An 18437-nucleotide genomic window follows, 5' to 3' on the forward strand; every position below is an offset into this window, starting at 1 on the left:
ATACAAAAATTTAGCACAATTTTATCACTAATGTCTTGAAACTGATAGTTACATTAATTTTTAGTAGTTGTAAAACAAATATTTATTGTTGGCAACATCTCTTAGGAAGCTATTATTAAAATTCAGCTATAATTTGCTTAAAATATCAAAACATTGTGCAGAAGCAAGCCACCTAACCTGTCATTTAATACTATTCACTTTCTTTTTTCTTCCAATTTGTAACAGGCTACGTTATGTTCCATGAAGGGCTGCATGAGAGCTCTTGTAGCCCAACTGAAATCTGAAAGTGAAGACTTACAGCAGGTAAGATTCTTTTGAGATTAAATACTTCTTTTGTTGTCTTGTTTGCTTTAACAATGATGCAACGTTTGTACTTGTACTCATTTCATCAATTATGATGCACATTCTCCTTGGAAAAATCCTTGCCTGTGTGGTCATGTTCTGGGGATTTTTTGGGTTTTGATTTTTTTATTGTAACATATAGGCTATAAAACTTACTTTTTATGACCCTGATCTGTTAGTGGAAGTCCACTTTTAAAGTGGACTTTTTTTTACACTTTTAAAGGTAAGTTTGAGAGATCTTAATGTGTTCAGTGTGATACCTGAGCGTCTATTCTAATGGTTCCTGCTGCGTAAAGAAAACAGCTTGAAAATAAAGTCTTTAGGAAGTGCTTAGGGTGATCCTGAAAGTTGAGAGCACAGCAGTGTTCTTCACTGGTATGGCACTTGTTTTAAGTCATTAAATATTAAATTATAATCAGTTTTAATTAATGCATATTGTAAATAAACTGGAATAGCTCTTTTAAAGGAAGCCCTTTTTTCCTTGCAGTCTGAGTGAATTATCAGATAAAAAGACCAATTTTAAGTAAAATTGACTTTATTTCTTAAAACACTGTTAACAAAAAATTCTCTTCACTGCAGGAGGAACTGACTAGTTAAGACTGAGAAAAATATTAGAATTACGATAAAGGTTATTGGTAAACTTTGATATTGATATACTCTGGTATCCCTAGGCCAGGACTTCTGGACTGACCTGCCTCGGTCCAAAGGGTGCAGATTGTATTCTGCTTACAAAAGGCACAGTGTATTTTAAAAAGACTTCAAAGAGCTTTATAAACATCAATCGAAGTAATCATACCATCTGTGAGACAGGAAAATTTATTGTTCTGTTTTCCAAGCAGAAAATACTATATGAATCTCCCCTGAGATTACATAACTCTTATACAGACATAAGAGTAGAGAACAAATCTGAATTTTTTGGACAAGATTTTCAACTCATGTGGAAAGCAGGAAACCTGATTTCAGATCTCTGTTTTAGGTACCCACACACAAAAGCCAGTACCTCTGATCAAACTTCATGCTGAAATGTTATAACAGTCTAGGAGACAACACAGCAAAAAGCAGATTTTAGCAAAGTTTAGTTCAGTAGCTTAACATGGCTACTGTTAATTAGTCATAGCATTTAAAAAGTCCCAGGAGGAAAGTGTGATAGCATGCTAAAGAAGTAGCTACCTTGAGATGCATTATTTTTCTTTCACATTTTGCAGGTCATTGCAAGTGTCCTGAGGAATTTGTCCTGGCGAGCAGATGTGAATAGTAAAAAGACACTCAGAGAAGTTGGAAGTGTGAAAGCATTGATGGAATGTGCTTTAGAAGTTAAGAAGGTATCCTCTATAAGTGATTGAGATAAATTTCTGAGAGATTGTATGTATTTTACACAAAACACAAATACTGTCCTTCTTTTGATGAAAATGATTGGTGAAACATTTGATGTGGTTCAGGTAACTTGTTTTGAAGAAGAGCAGATTTGAGTTGGCATAGAGCAGACCACAATGTAGCAATAGCATCTTCAAAACTACTGCTGTTGATTTAATTTTACTTATGAGGGTTGACAGCTTTTGCTTTTCAGTTTCATGAGCTGTTCTGTTGAATAGCCTTTTTTATAATTTTGCCATTTAATAAAACCTCTTTTGAGTTAGTGAATAGATAACTGCCACTTCTGTAATTTTCTATATAGACTTTTGGTATCTGGAAGGGATTATATTCCATCCCAGAGTCTCCTGCCAGCTACTCTTCAAGCCATTTCTATCATTGCGGCAGCAAAGAAGTATTGTGACACATATTTCTGAAACCTCTGGGGCAGAAAATATCAAATACACAGCTGAAGGAAGGAGCAAAGTGAACAAAAAACTAGAAATCTACTTTACCACCCCAGAAAGCAGAAATTAGAACACACACAGCTCCTTGAAGATAACTTAAAGTATTTCTGAGAGCTTGTGGTCAACAGCTGAAAACTTCCCTCATTCTGTCATTTTGCTGTTTTCCTAGGAATCCACCCTGAAAAGTGTTCTGAGTGCCTTATGGAATCTGTCAGCACACTGTACTGGGAACAAAGCTGATATATGTGCTGTCGATGGTGCTCTTGCATTTCTGGTCAGCACACTGACGTACCGGAGCCAAACAAACACTTTAGCCATCATAGAAAGTGGAGGAGGAATATTAAGAAATGTTTCTAGCTTAATTGCTACTAATGAGGACCATAGGTAGGTATACTTCTGAAAATCTTCAGTGGTTCCACATGTGTATTTATTACTCATAGTTTCTATGACCGAGCCTTAATATGAATGCATGTATTAAGCATAGTAATTAAGCCCAGTTAATTTTTAATACACTTGATAAGGCAGGCATTTCACTTACGTAACAGGAATATGCAAACAGATTAATAGCTGCTGCTTGTTAATGATGAATGTACTAAAATAATGTACTAAAAGCTAACTATTCATGTTTGTAATAGAATTTGGTTAACATTCAGATGAAAGCTAGTGGAAATAGGAGATAAATCTGCACTGGAGAATTCATGATTATCCTTTCTAAGGGCAAGACTCGCCTCTAGAATAATAGGTTTTTGTTTTGTCTCTTATCCTTTTGAAATGCCACTTACGGATGTTTGTTTTCAATTACTCAACACCAGGCAAATCTTGCGGGAGAACAGCTGCTTACAAACCTTGTTACAACACTTGAAGTCACACAGTTTGACAATAGTTAGTAATGCGTGTGGGACCCTGTGGAATCTTTCTGCACGAAATGCAAAGGATCAGGAGGCGCTGTGGGACATGGGAGCCGTCAGCATGCTAAAAAATCTCATCCACTCAAAACACAAAATGATAGCCATGGGTAGTGCTGCAGCCCTGAGAAACCTCATGGCAAACAGGCCAGCCAAATATAAGGATGCCAACATTATGTCTCCAGGATCAAGCTTGCCATCTCTTCATGTCAGAAAACAAAAGGCACTGGAAGCAGAATTAGATGCTCAGCATTTATCAGAGACTTTTGACAACATTGATAATTTAAGCCCAAAAGCTTCTCACCGTAATAAGCAGAGACATAAGCAAAATATATACAGCGAGTATGTCCTGGATGCCAGTCGCGATGATGATGGTGTGTGCAGATCAGAGAGTTTTAATGCTGGTAATATGACTGTGCTTTCACCATATGTAAATACTGCAGTATTGCCTGGCTCCTCCTCTTCCAGTAGAGGAAACACAGAAAGTTCTCGTTCTGAGAAAGACCGAAGTGTTGACAGGGATCGAACAGTAGGTTTAAATACCTATCATCCTGCTGCAGAGAGTACTGGAAACTCCTCTAAGAGATTAGGAATGCAGATTTCTACTGCTGCAGGTCAGATTGCCAAAGTTATGGAGGAAGTAACAAGCATGCACATTCCACAGGAAGACAGAAGTTCTAGTTCCACTTCTGAAATGCACAGTTTGACTGAAGACAGAAATGACTCAAGGAGATCAACCACTGCCCATACTCACTCAAATACATACTTCCCTAAATCTGAGAATTCAAACAGGACATGTCCTGTGCCTTACACAAAAATGGAATACAAAAGAGCTTCGAATGATAGTTTAAATAGTGTCAGCAGCAGTGATGGCTATGGCAAAAGAGGCCAAATGAAACCTTCCATTGAATCCTTCTCTGAAGATGATGAAAGTAAATTTTGTAGTTATGGGCAATATCCAGCTGACTTGGCACACAAGATTCATAGTGCAAATCATATGGATGACAATGATGGAGAACTAGACACTCCTATTAATTATAGTCTTAAATACTCAGATGAACAGTTAAATTCTGGAAGGCAAAGCCCCTCTCAGAATGAAAGATGGGCAAGGCCTAAGCATGTAATAGATGATGAAATGAAACAAAATGAACAACGACAGTCAAGAAGCCAAAATGCAACCTATCCCGTGTATGCTGAAAGTGGAGATGATAAACACATGAAATATCAGTCACCTTTTGGACAGCAGGAGTGCGTTTCTTCCTTTAGATCAAGAGGATCCAGTGGTTCAGATCAGAACAGAGTAGGCCCAGCTCTTGGAATGAATCAGAAAGTAAACCAGTCCTTGTGCCAGGTTGATGACTATGATGATGACAAGCCAACCAACTATAGTGAACGTTACTCTGAGGAGGAACAACATGAAGAGGAAGACAGACCAACTAATTATAGCATAAAGTACAATGAAGAGGAGCATCATGTTGATCAGCCTATTGATTATAGTTTAAAATACTCAACAGAAGTTCCACCGCCTTCTCAGAAGCCATCTTTTACTTTTCCAAAGACTTCTGTGCAACTCACTAAAACTGACCATATTCCCTCAAGCAGTGGGAGCACATCAGCTCCCTCAGCTGGTTCAAAGAGACAGACCCAGCTGCACCCAAGTTCTGCACAGAGCAGAAGTGGTCATGCACAGAAGACCTCCTGTAAGACTCCCTCTATTAACCAGGAAACTATACAAACTTACTGCGTGGAAGATACCCCAATATGCTTTTCAAGGTGTAGCTCTTTGTCATCTTTATCATCAGCTGAAGATGAAATAGGGCGTGATCAATCTGCACGTGGCACAGATGCAAATAACACACTACAGATCGCAGAACTAAAGGAAAACAGTGGGGCTCTGCCTACAGAAGGTGCAGTAAGTGAAATCACATCTACATCACAACACATCAGGGCAAAATCAAGTAGACTTCAAACTTCTAGCTTGTCTCCTTCTGATTCTTCTAGACATAAAGCTGTTGAATTTTCTTCAGGTGCCAAATCTCCCTCAAAGAGTGGTGCACAAACTCCTAAAAGCCCGCCAGAACATTATGTACAGGAAACACCACTCATGTTCAGTAGATGTACCTCTGTAAGCTCTCTGGATAGTTTTGAAAGTCGTTCAATTGCCAGCTCAGTTCAAAGTGAGCCTTGCAGTGGAATAGTAAGTGGTATTATAAGTCCCAGTGACCTTCCAGACAGCCCTGGACAAACAATGCCTCCAAGCAGAAGTAAAACACCACCACCCGCTCAAGGGGTTCAAGTAAAAAGAGATGTACCTAAGGGAAAAGTACACAGTACAGAGAAGAGAGAGCCTGGTCCTAGACAGGCAGCTGTAAATGCAGCTGTTCAGAGAGTTCAGGTACTGCCAGATGCTGATACACTATTACATTTTGCCACAGAAAGCACACCGGATGGGTTTTCCTGCTCTTCCAGCCTGAGTGCTCTGAGCTTAGATGAGCCATTTATACAGAAAGATGCAGAGTTGAGAATAATGCCTCCGGTTCATGAAAATGACCATGGAAATGAGACAGAACCTGAGCAGTCAGATGATACAAAGGATAATGAAGAGAAGAAATCAGAGAAGCCCGCTGAAGCAGAAAAAGACATTCTGGATGACTCTGATGATGATATTGAAATACTGGAAGCATGTATTATTTCTGCAATGCCAACAAAGTCTTCACGTAAAGCCAAAAAGCCTTCTCAAGCATCTGCTCCAAAAATACCTCCTCCTGTAGCCAGAAAGCCCAGCCAGTTGCCAGTTTACAAACTTTTGCCTTCACAAAGCAGACTGCAATCGCAAAAGCATGTGAGTTTTACACCAGGAGATGATATGCCACGGGTGTACTGTGTTGAGGGGACACCAATAAATTTTTCTACAGCTACATCTCTGAGTGATCTCACAATAGAGTCGCCACCGAGTGAGTTGGCCAATGTAGACAGTGTGGGTGTGGGAGCAGAGTCAGGGGAGTTTGAAAAGCGGGACACCATTCCCACAGAAGGGAGAAGTACTGAAGATGCTCAGAGAGCAAAAAGCTCAGCTGTGGTTTCCTCAGGTCTGGATGATGACAAAACAGAAGAGGGTGATATTCTGGCTGAGTGCATTAACTCAGCTATGCCAAAAGGAAAAAGTCACAAACCTTTCAGAGTGAAGAAGATAATGGATCAAATTCAACAAGCTTCTTCATCTCTAAGTAATAAAAACCAACCAGAAGGTGAGAAAAAGAAGCCAACATCACCAGTAAAGCCTGTTCCCCAAAATAACGAATACAGAGCACGCATAAGAAAAAGCACAGAGCCCAAAAGCAATGTTAGTAATGAAAGAGGCTACCCAGAGAACAGAGATGCAAAGAAACAGAACCTTAAAAATAATTCAAGAGACCTTCATGACAAATTGCCAAATAATGAAGAGCGTGTAAGAGGAAGCTTTGCATTTGATTCCCCTCATCATTACACACCTATTGAGGGAACTCCTTACTGTTTTTCACGGAATGATTCCCTGAGTTCTTTAGATTTTGATGATGATGATGTTGACCTTTCAAGAGAGAAGGCAGAGTTAAGAAAAGGAAAAGAAGCAAAGGAAACAGAAAATAAAGACTGCTCTAACCCAGAACAGTCTTCAAATCAGCAGCCAAGTAACAGGACTCAAGTTTGTCAGAAACATCCAATAGGCAGAAGCCAGCCTAAAGCTTTCTCTCAGTCAGCTAAAGATATTCCAGACAGAGGGGCAGCTACAGATGAGAAAATGCAGAATTTTGCTATTGAAAACACACCTGTTTGTTTTTCCCGCAATTCATCGCTTAGTTCCCTCAGTGACATTGATCAAGAAAACAATAACAACAAAGAAGGGGAACCTGCGAAACGTCCCGAGGCTCCTGATTCACAGATGGAATCCAACAGACCACAGACTTCTGGTTATGCACCTAAATCATTTCATGTTGAAGATACTCCTGTATGTTTCTCTAGAAACAGCTCTCTGAGTTCCCTTAGCATTGACTCAGAAGATGATCTTTTGCAGGAATGCATTAGTTCTGCTATGCCTAAAAAGAAAAAGCCCTCAAGAATGAAGGGTGAAAGCGAAAAGAATAATTCCAGAAATACTGGTGGCATAATGGCAGAAGATTTAACACTGGATTTGAGAGAGATACAGAGGCCAGATTCAGAACATGGTTTTTCACCTGATTCAGAGAACTTTGATTGGAAAGCTATACAAGAAGGTGCAAATTCTATAGTCAGTAGCTTGCATCAAGCTGCAGCTGCTGCATCACTGTCTAGACAAGCCTCATCAGACTCTGATTCTATCCTTTCATTAAAATCTGGTATTTCTCTAGGGTCACCATTTCATCTTACCCCAGACCAAGAAGAAAAGCCCTTCACTAGCAATAAAGGTCCAAGAATTATTAAGCCAGGAGAGAAAAGTACACTGGAGTCAAAAAAAGTAGAGTCAGAAAGCAGGGGAATCAAAGGAGGGAAGAAAGTGTATAAAAGTATGATCACAGGAAAAGCTCGCTCCAGTTCTGAAGTTTCAAGCCAGTTGAAGCAATCACAACAGACAAGTGTGCCTTCAATTTCACGTGGTAGAACAATGATCCATATTCCAGGAGTTCGAAATAGTTCTTCAAGTACTAGTCCTGTTTCCAAAAAAGGACCCCCACTCAAAAACATGAACTCCAAGAGTCCCAGTGAAGGCCAAAGTTTGACTAGTTCTCCAAGAGGAGCCAAGTCATCAGTGAAATCTGAGCCAGCTCCTGTAACAAGGCAGCCATCGGGATTGAATCAGAGTGGATCAAGTAAAGGACCGTCTAGATCAGGGTCTAGAGACTCCACTCCTTCTAGACCTCAGCAGCAGCCATTAAGTAGGCCTCTGCAATCTCCTGGGCGAAACTCCATTTCCCCGGGAAGAAATGGTATAAGTCCTCCCAACAAACTGTCACAGTTGCCAAGAACATCATCTCCAAGCACAGCTTCAACTAAATCCTCAAGTTCAGGTAGAATGTCATACACACCACCAGGCAGGCAGATGAGCCAGCAAAACCTTACGAAGCAAACTGCCTTACCTAAGAGTACCAGTAGCATTCCACGAAGTGAGTCTGCTTCAAAAGGGTTAAACCAGGCTCTCAGCGCTGGTGGATCAAACAAAAAGACTGATCTATCCAGAATGTCATCCACAAAATCTAGTGGAAGTGAATCTGACAGGTCTGAGAGACCCGTTCTCGTTCGTCAGTCAACTTTTATTAAAGAGGCTCCAAGCCCAACTCTGAGACGGAAATTAGAAGAGTCAGCTTCATTTGAATCTCTGTCTCCTTCTAGGCCAGATTCTCCCACGAGGTCCCAACTACAGACCCCAGTTCTGAGTCCATCTCTTCCTGATATGTCTTTATCCACTCATTCAACTGCCCAGACTGGTGGTTGGCGAAAATTAGCCCCTAATCAGAGCCCTTCTGTAGAATATGATGGGAGACCAGCCAAGCGTCACGACATAGCTCGTTCTCATTCCGAAAGTCCATCTAGACTGCTGATCAATAGATCAGGAACATGGAAGCGTGAGCACAGTAAGCATTCCTCATCCCTCCCTCGTGTAAGCACTTGGCGAAGAACTGGAAGTTCCTCCTCAATTCTCTCAGCTTCCTCAGAGTCCAGTGAAAAGGCAAAAAGTGAAGATGAGAAGCAACATGGAAGTTCTCTTCCTGGACACAAGCAAAGTAAAGAAAGCCAAGCACCAGCAAAAGGTACTTGGAGAAAAATAAAAGAAAATGAAATTCCTCAGATAATGAACGATCCTTCCTTGGGTGCCACAAATGGCTCCGAGTCCAAAACTCTCATCTACCAGATGGCACCAGCTGTCTCTAAGACAGAGGATGTATGGGTGAGGATAGAGGACTGCCCAATTAACAACCCTCGATCTGGAAGGTCCCCAACTGGAAATACTCCACCCATTATTGACAGCGTTTCAGAGAAAGGGGGTGTGAATGGTAAAGATCCTAAAGAGATTCAAGAAAAGCAAACCCCAGGGAGTGCAGGTGTTCCTATTCGTACTGTTGGCTTAGAAAACCGTCTGAACTCTTTCTTTCAGATAGACAGTCCAGACAAGAAAGGCACTGAAACAAAGCCTCTGCAGAATAATCCTGTTCCTGCACCAGAAATTAGTGAAAGTACTGTAAGTGAGCGCACACCATTCAGTTCCAGTAGCTCAAGCAAGCACAGCTCCCCCATCGGTGCTGTGGCAGCAAGGGTGACTCCCTTCAACTACAACCCAAGCCGCAGGAAGAGCAGCGTGGACAATAGTTCTGCTCGGCCCTCACAGATTCCAACTCCAGTGAACAACAGCACCAAGAAACGTGACACCAAGTCTGAGAACACAGACTCCAGTGGAACCCAAAGCCCTAAACGTCACTCTGGGTCTTACCTGGTAACTTCTGTTTAAGTGCAACAAAAAATAAATAGAACTGTATTATATACAGCAGCTACTTAGAAACTTTGTTTCAAATGAAACAAGAAAAAATGGGGATTGATTTTTTTTTCCTGTTGTTTTTATTTGTTGTAAATAGCTTTGATTCTTGTTAGATGGTCCTTGTTCTGGAAGCCATATTTGATAGTATACTTTGTCTTCACTGGTAATATTTTGCAGGAATACCCGATTGACAGTTTGGAATAAAATTGCTAACACAAGTATATTTGTATAGTATGTTTAACATGTATTAGCATCCCATCCCATAATCCTTTGAATATTGCTTGTCATTAAAGTCATGGAATAGTGCAGATAGAGAAGATACAGTCATACTACTTTATCAGTAATTTCTAGATTACACACCAACTAAACTACATCAGGGAAGAATTGGTATTATTTATGCAAAAAAAAAATATACTCATTTTTAGTATTTGTGAGTCCATCTAACCCAGTAATTAATCATGTGGCTGTGAAATTCACAGTAATATGGTTTCCGCTGAACAAGCTTTCCTAGCCTGCTTTTCTGCATGAATGGAACTGATGGTTCATTTTATGAAGTAATGATTAACATTTCTGTGGTCCCATAATGTGCATAGATAGCTATAGTGTAACAATTTACACTTTCTTTGTGCTCTGCAAAAAAAAAAAAAAAAAAACCAACAAAAAAACAACTGTGTAACTGTAAAACCTTGAACAAAATTATTTTACCTGAATTAGATTTTATCTTAAAGTAGGTAGAATTTTTTTGCTATGCTGTAACTTGTTGTATATTCTGGTATTTGAGGTGAGATGGCTGCTCTTTTATTAATGAGACGTGGGTCATGTCTCAACAGAGACTAAAATGAACATTTCAGAATAAATTATTACTATATGTAAGTTGTGTGTGTTACTTCTGCATTACATAAAAATACAGTATTTTATTTTGAGATGTCACCATATAATGTGTTGTATAATGCACTTACACTTAAGGCCTGATCCAGTAGAATTCTGCACCTCCAGTATTTGTTCTTCCTTATCACTGACAAATGGCTGTTGTAGGATGCTTTGAACAGCTATGGGATCAGGCCCTAGGTCTTCTGTAATATATTTGTAATTGAGACAGTTTCACACATCTCAGGTGCATAACAAGGCTAAACGCAGGGTATTTCCAGTAGCCAAGCAGTATAATTGTTCTCATGACTGCAAGCCTGAAACAATATTGTATCTATAAAAATAATATTTGTAAAACAAAAGTTTTTTTAATTGGGGATATAATGTAGAATGTGAAATAGTGACTATAAGATAAAATTTAATTCTATTTGCTATCTTTATGCTTTTTGTTTAATTTATTTTTTAAGAATTATGAACGGAAAAATATCGCAAGAATCCCATGGCAGCAAGAAATTTGTTATCTTAGCAGAAAAAGAATTATCCATAAACAGGGCATTTGCTGCCTCAAGTTTTTTTGATGCAAATATAGATAGTGCTACAACAATGCTGAAAAAAACCAGATTTGTGCTTTAAAAATACAGTCTGAATTTAGATGAAAATTGATTTAAATTACAAACATGAGAGAACAGAACATTAACCATTCTGTACATTTTTGAAAAAACCATGAAATGGTTTGTCAGTTTTGTTGTATCTCAACTGGACTGTTCTAAGTTAGCTTTCTAAATACTGGTTATTTAGAATTCAGAATGCCCTGATTTCAGGAAGCCCTGAAACAGAGCAATTTACCTTTATGGTAACTTTAACACAGTTGCAGAGTGTATCACTTCTGTGGCTTTTGTGCTTCTGATATTGAAATGAGTCAGTTGAACTCACTGTAAGACATGTGCTGATTTATGAACAGAATCAAGATACTATCAGCAGGCAGAAGTCAATTTATATAAAAGCCAATACCAAAAATACCTGTTGGGCAGAAGTGGTATCTTACTTGCACTTTTGTTCTTTGCTTCCTATCAGATTTGTTTAGAGACATGCCATGTTCTTGTATCACCTGGTGAACCTGTTAACAAGCAGCAATCCTTGTATTAGCATTTGAAATATTTTGCATATAGTATCTTCACAAAGTTTCTAATAGGAATATTGGTGTCCTGTTAAAGATGAAATAGAGAGAGATTATGTGATGTGTTCAAAGTCAGGACTTCCTGTTGGAGTAGAATACAGATATTTGAGTTTTAAATGAAAGACCACTTTTCTTGTAAATTATGTGATACTTTTTTTGTGATGGGCTTTTAACAACTAACACAAAAATACACCACGTAATCCAGAATAGTTGTTTAACATCAGCATTACCTATTTGTCCTGTCAATTTAAGAATTAAAGGTAAACTCAGTCTCAGTAAAGAAATTCTGATTTCAGTTCTGTAACTGAAAAATTACTGAAATCAGTTTTTTAATCAGAAGATAAGGTGAAACCATAAGTAATTGTATGCGTATCAAACACCATAATGTCTTTGAAAATTGTAGTGGCTTCTCGAAATAGTCGTGGGGATACTTCATGATCATTATAATTGGGAAGTTTCTCTTAATATCCTCATAAGTAACCTATATTTGTAGCAAAGACAGGCTAGAGAAACTTCCCAACTATAAGGGTAGTGATACACTAAAATATACTTCCCATGGGAGTTGTTAAATTTCCATTATAGAAGTTTTAAGGAGAGGTTTATGAAACATCTCATAGGGATGGACTGTAGTATATTTCATATTGCCTGTGTGCAGAGATGGGCTTAGGTGATCTTTTGAAATCTCTTCTAAATCTACATTTTCTCTGATTCTTTATCTAAAATACTTAGTATCCACTAAGAGCCTTTCAGAATATTTAAAGACATCCATGATGTTTGATTTATGATGGGGATATAAAGTTATATTCTAAGCTAAACTATAAAAAGAGATCCCAGAAATATAAAATCAAAAACATGAAAAATGATTGCAATAAGTATATTTGGTCTTGGATTTTTTTTAATTATTTCTAGATTCATAATAGTCAGATTTGATTTATGCTGCTAAAGATATTTACTCTTGTTCTTGGTTTCATTTGTAAGAAGTTGCCACAGCAGGTAAGAGGACATTATTTATGTCAAGACAAAACAAAGAAAAGCAAGGAGCTAAGGAAACCAAGACTGAATTTACTGTTCTTCTGGGATGCACTGCCTTTCTTTCTACCAATTTTGGGTAGAACTTTTTGTGACTTGTGCTCAGACCTTTAGTTAGTCCTTGAATTAGTTTATCATATCCAGAACATACCAAACTTGTAATTAAAGATTAGTTTATATTGAAAAGTAACTCATAAAGCTCATTTCAGGCTGTCTTATAGCTTTGTCCTCTTGATGTGAAAAGCAGAAATGTGACCTCCCCACAATTTGTAATTAGTCACTTTTTAAAATGTACCTCCATTTTAGTTTCTTGCAGTGTGCCATAGTTAAGGTTACTGCTCAGTTTCTGTGAAAGGTCTTCTGACTAAATATTGCAAACTTTAAAGAGGAACTAATCTATTTTTCATGTGCAGTTCTTTATCAAGAGTATTTTCCCCTTAAAGCTTAAAAATAATCCTGAAAACTCTGTCAGATATGACAGTTTAAAAATTGAAAGCCTTGCCACAGTTTCCTGATGAGATTGGAGTATTGTTTCAAGCAGGATTTGGCTGCAGAATACAAGTAGAGTTTATGCTATAAACTTCAGTAAGCCAAGTATTCTTCAACATAGACTAGTACCTTTGATGGCTGTGGGAAGTTGGCTGCTGTGTCTTCTTCGGTGAAAGAGGAGGGAAAGAAAAGGGATGGTTTTAGAGATAGTCATGTTGTCCCAGGGATGTACTTCCCTTTCATCCTTAGTAAATTGCATAAGCTGCACCAAAGAGAGAACAGCTTGTGCACAAATTAATGAGGTTTTATTTTGAAAGTATACCAGTAGACCATGAAACTGCAAAACCTTTGTTTGATAATCTGACAACTGAATTATTTAATGGCTGCTTTGCAGTACTTCATAGCTGTCCATCCCCCTACCCCCTTAACAGAAATGGGTATTACCAAGGAGATAAGTGTATTAGCTTCTTCATTCTTGTTAAGGATAAAGATCCATGCCATTTCTAGGATTGGAGGAATGGGATGTGCTGTTGAAAGAAGTTTCTTTTCCATTCCATGCTCTTGGCTGTGAACCATGGCTCTCATGTGACTTCTCAGGAGACTTGCTCACTTCCTATCTGCCCTTCTGATGAAGGCAGTAGAATTAGTGCTGTATTTAGTATGAATTTACTCATTGCACAGTTGTACAAGTGCCACCTGAGCTAGCAGGAAAAAAAAATAACTAGCTAGAGCTGGTTGAAAGAGGTTGGAATAGTTTCCTTTTTGGGTGGTCAGTGGGTTGGATTGAGCCATGGCAGGCAATTTTAAGCTAGTTGCAGAACTTCACCCTTTTTGACACAGCAAAAGCAAATCAAAGTTGGATTTATTTTTTTTTTAACTCTGAACTTCTGCCTAATGGCTCCTCGTGCTTTGCATTTAAATGCTTTGCATTTAAATGCTTTGCACTTACCTGATGTTTGGGTAAGTCCTTTATCCTGGACATTCTGACAAATGACTTCAGAAGTATTACATAAGTGTATAGATGTGGAAAAGAAATATTTCTTCATCAAAAGTACCCAAAGAAAAGAAAGAGTCTACCATACGTAAACTTCAAGGAGACAATTTTTAGATTTGCAATACTGAATTCAATGCAGTAATCCTTCCACTAAAAAGATTAATTGCAACTATTTGTTTTCTAGAGGGGGCATGAAGAGGGAGAGAACATCTCCCTTCCTTGGTGAGGTCAGTATTACTTGTAGGGATGATCTGGAAAATGTTTAGGTGGACTCTCCTTACAAGCTCTTTAACAATCCTGTTGTTACTAGATGCCTCCCAAAATGTATTTTCTCATTAAGCTTTCATGAAATGGTATGAACAGCCATAAGAGCATCACTAGCAATCGTATGTAGACTTACACCTTAACACAACTTCATGCATCTACTGTAATGCCTTGCAAAGTTGCATCCACCTGTCCAACAGCTTTGTTCGTGATGAGATGTGTGATTTGGATGAAGCTGTGAATCAGAAGTGAAGTTAATGTGAAGCATGACCTTCTCCACACATTTAAATCTTCAAGGACCTTCTTAATACCAAATTACCCAAGTGTATTCACTCTCTGGTTCCACAGCCATCTCCTTTGCACTTTTACGTTTAACCAGAAGAGATGCCAACTTATAATTTCATTTTGAAATCATGTGTAGAAATACAATTCCTGCAGCATAGTTTCCTGTATGCAGAATAACAGTTTGTATCTGTAAATGTGTTTATAGAGAATGTTACGTAGTTAAGGTTGAGTTTTTAGTCAGAATGGTAAGTTAACTGGTTACGTGTTGTGTTTGGTTACATATTGGAAGTGCAAGGGAATTTGGTGTGGTGCAGAAGAGCTTTAAGAGTTCACAACAGTAATTAATGCAGGTGTCAATTAACTTGTGATGCCAAGATGAATTTCCTGCTCTCAAGTTTCAGTTTACCAGAAGTGCTGTTTATTTACTCTAAGCCTGGGTAACGCCTCCCTAGTGTAGTTTTGCAAATTACCTTTCTTAGGAAATTTCCACATAGTTACAGGCTTATGTACTTGTGAATTTCTGCCACTTCAGGATTTCAGGAAATTATTCAAATTTTGCTGTTTGTGGAAACATCCTTTGCTTGAGTGGCTGTGGAATGGCAATTAGGATTTCAGGAAGGTGTAGCAGGAGCTGGTTCACTGAGTAAAATGCACTTCTGTCCAGACCTCAAGCCATACATACAAACAGTATCTGATGCCCTACTTTGTGGTGGGATGTAACATACATAAAGCTTGTGCTGGTTCTCTGCAAGCAAATCGTCATCCTGTGAGATCAGATGCATTTTCCCACCTGTAAATGTTGTTTCTCTTGAACAAACTCAGCCCACAATTATATTTCCTTCAGTTTTGTTGTTTGCTTCTGCCTGGGATGCATTACTGTTTATATCCTAACTCTGTAATTAATTCTTTCTTCAATTATTCTAATGTATTTTGTTTCACAATATACTTATTCTGAATTTAGTCTTGCTATGCATAATTTATTTATTACTTGCAGTGTTATATAAAATTTCCTCCTGATTGCACCTTGTCAGAGTGGAATTGTTTTCTTGGCTATTACTGAAAGTTAGGTGTCTGTCCACTGTGTTAGAAATATGATTTCATTTAAAAAGGAAGTTGCTGCTAAGACACTTGAGTAATTCAGGATATCAGAACAAATGCTCTAAAAAATCCCATGCAGTTCCATTTTGGTGGTAGTCATATTTCAGATAAGTGAGTGGAAGAAAGAACCTGGGAGACATGTGGTTTGCTAGTTGAGCTCCCTGTTCTCTTCCATGTTTTATCTTAAAACAAGCTGCACAAAACAAAATGTAGTTCCAACACAGTGTAATTCCATAATCTCTTTGTTACCTACAAAAGTTTCGCAAGAAGGCTTATTTTGTTATGACTCATAAGCACAGCAGAGACTCAGTTACTTACAAAGTCTTTCCTTTCCATAATGAATGAATTCTTTAGTCCCTGAGTAGATTATTAAGGGACCTAGGTTAATTAATTCCCAACACACATACACATATATTTATATTTCCATGCATATTTTGCACTTCACTTTGGCTTTGACAGAAGCATTTAAACTAAAAAAGGCATTTTTGCTGACTTACTAAGATCCTTTGTTTTCTGATAGTTGTACCACACTTTCATAATTGAGATGAGCTCTAATTTCAGGACTGATTAATTTGTATCTGAAGTTATTCTAGGAAAAAAGTGCTCTTAGGTGTTGGTTTATATGCAGAAAAGGAAATTCCCTTGCTAGAAATTAAAACTTTTTTTTTAAGAATTTAAAAAAAAATACAACCATAACTATCACCAGCACTTTGAAGTCAGTATAGATCATGAAAACAAGGAGATTTTGACTGAGAATTATATTTAATACAAATGAAGGTAGATTAAGCGTAATTCTCTCTGTCCTTTCTAACAATCCTCCATATTAAAAACACATTGTTGGGGGGGAGAAAGAGTTGTGCATCTTACCTAGGCTGTTGGTAAGTTCATCTAATGTGATGGCACACATTTAGAGTGGAAGTAACTATGGAAGAGCTATGGAAGCAGATGTAAAAATTAAGCCATAATATGAATTATGAGATATCTCCCAATTTTTATTATTTGTGGTAGTACTTTGTTATTATTATTTTGTTATTATTCCATTGTGGGATGAGAAGGAGTTGGCATACTTTTTTTCTTACTCCGTTAAGCAGTTGAACAACCATGATGGACTGTTTGACACTTTTAAAGTGTTTAAGTGTCACTGTTTAACCACAGTCAGCAACTAAGCACTACCCAGCCACTCACCTGCTCCCCTACAGTCGGGTGGGGGAGACAGTAAGAGTAAAAGTGAGAAACTCATGAGTTCAGATAAAGATAGTTTAATAAACAGTAAATAAATACAATAATAATTATTAGTATTCATAATAATAATAATAATAATAATATAGACTATACAAGTGAAGCACAATACAATTGCTCGTGACTTGCTGACTGATTCCTAGACAGTCCCTAAAGCAGTGGTCCCCCAGCAAGCTTTTCTACCACTTTATATGCTGAGGATGATGGAGTATCCCTTGGGCCACTTTGTCTCAGCTGTCCAGGCTGTACCCTCTCCCAGCTTCTTGTGCCCCTCAGCCTCTTCCTGGCAGGGCATGAGAAACTGGAAGGTCCTTGACTTAGTATAGGCACCACTTAGCAACAACAGAAACATAAGTGCATTATCAACATTCTCATACTAAATCCAAAACACAACACTGTACAAGCTACTGGGAAGAAAACTGGCTCTATCCTAACCAAACCCAGGGCATAAATCATTTGGAATTCTTAGAAGTGGAAATCTAGCTTAAGTAAAAGCTATGAACTCAGTGCAAATACTGTATTACTGTTTCACACACAGATGACTGATGGTTCCTTTTGATCTTAGAAGCCCAGTGTACATAGCTGTGACTTTACACAGCTGTCAGCTGCTTTACAAGGCTAAAACAGAAGGACAAAGAATGACTGTAAAACTGAGGTCTGTACTTCAGAGAGACAGGCTTTGCAATCAGAAGGAATGAGAGATGAGTACAAATCCATATTTTTCCACTTTGCCACTTTCCCTGTTGCCAGCTAATAGGGATTTGGGTAGAGTCCTGGCAATATGGTGCCCAATATTCCCCCCAGTATCTCAGTAAAATACTGTGTATGTTGTCTGCTGTACTTCCTACACTAATTCATGCAAGTTAATGCTTGTGTCTAGGTGACATAATACAAAAGACTTTTGGCTCTAAACACCATACAAGTCAGGATGGCTGTTTTCAAGGCCATTTGTCAGCTGCTCTTGTGGGGCAGCACTTAACACAGATTGAAATGTGTAAGCTGGATGTGGCTTTAAAACATCCCACATGCCTTAAAAAAAGCTGCTGACACTATTTATAGGCTTCTACCATTGAGATGAACAAAAGCGATGCTTCTGCTGATTCATAAACAACACCATGTTGCTGATCACTGAAGGATGGGTATGAGGTAGTGCCTCTTTGGAAAACAGTAGAAAACTGTCTCCTTACGCAGAAGACAGGATTTTGGATTTCAGTTAAAACTATGGATTTAAAATCAGAGAATCACAGAATGGCTTGGGTAGGAAGGGACCTTAAAGCTCACCTCGTTCCAAGCCCCTTGCTGTGGGCAGGGACACCACTTGCTTTGATGTATACAGCCTTTTTAAAAGTTGCATATACCAAGAATAATGGTTAACTCTGCATGTTGAAGTTTCAAGGTAAGTAAATACCAGTTTTATGAAAACTAAATGAAGGAGAGCATTATTTTC

At 38.3% G+C, this 18437-nt stretch overlaps 1 protein-coding gene across 4 annotated transcripts in view; it reads left to right on the forward strand.

Moving 5' to 3' along the window:
• The window catches only part of APC (APC regulator of WNT signaling pathway), a 99306-nt gene extending 83631 nt beyond the window's left edge, over positions 1–15675 (forward strand). For all 4 annotated transcript variants that reach the window (XM_039380776.1, XM_039380781.1, XM_027712572.2 and 1 more), the window contains 4 exons: positions 226–303; positions 1548–1664; positions 2329–2543; positions 2972–15675. In XM_039380776.1, the coding sequence (XP_039236710.1) occupies positions 226–303; positions 1548–1664; positions 2329–2543; positions 2972–9521 (6960 nt within the window). In that variant the 3' untranslated portion in view covers positions 9522–15675. The remainder of the gene's footprint in view (positions 1–225; positions 304–1547; positions 1665–2328; positions 2544–2971) is intronic.
• Positions 15676–18437: the final 2762 nt, after the last annotated feature.

Source organism: Pipra filicauda, unplaced genomic scaffold, assembly GCF_003945595.2.
Source record: "Pipra filicauda isolate LSUMZ 115617 unplaced genomic scaffold, ASM394559v2 scaffold108_size2327098_pilon, whole genome shotgun sequence".
Classification (NCBI taxonomy): domain Eukaryota; kingdom Metazoa; phylum Chordata; class Aves; order Passeriformes; family Pipridae; genus Pipra; species Pipra filicauda.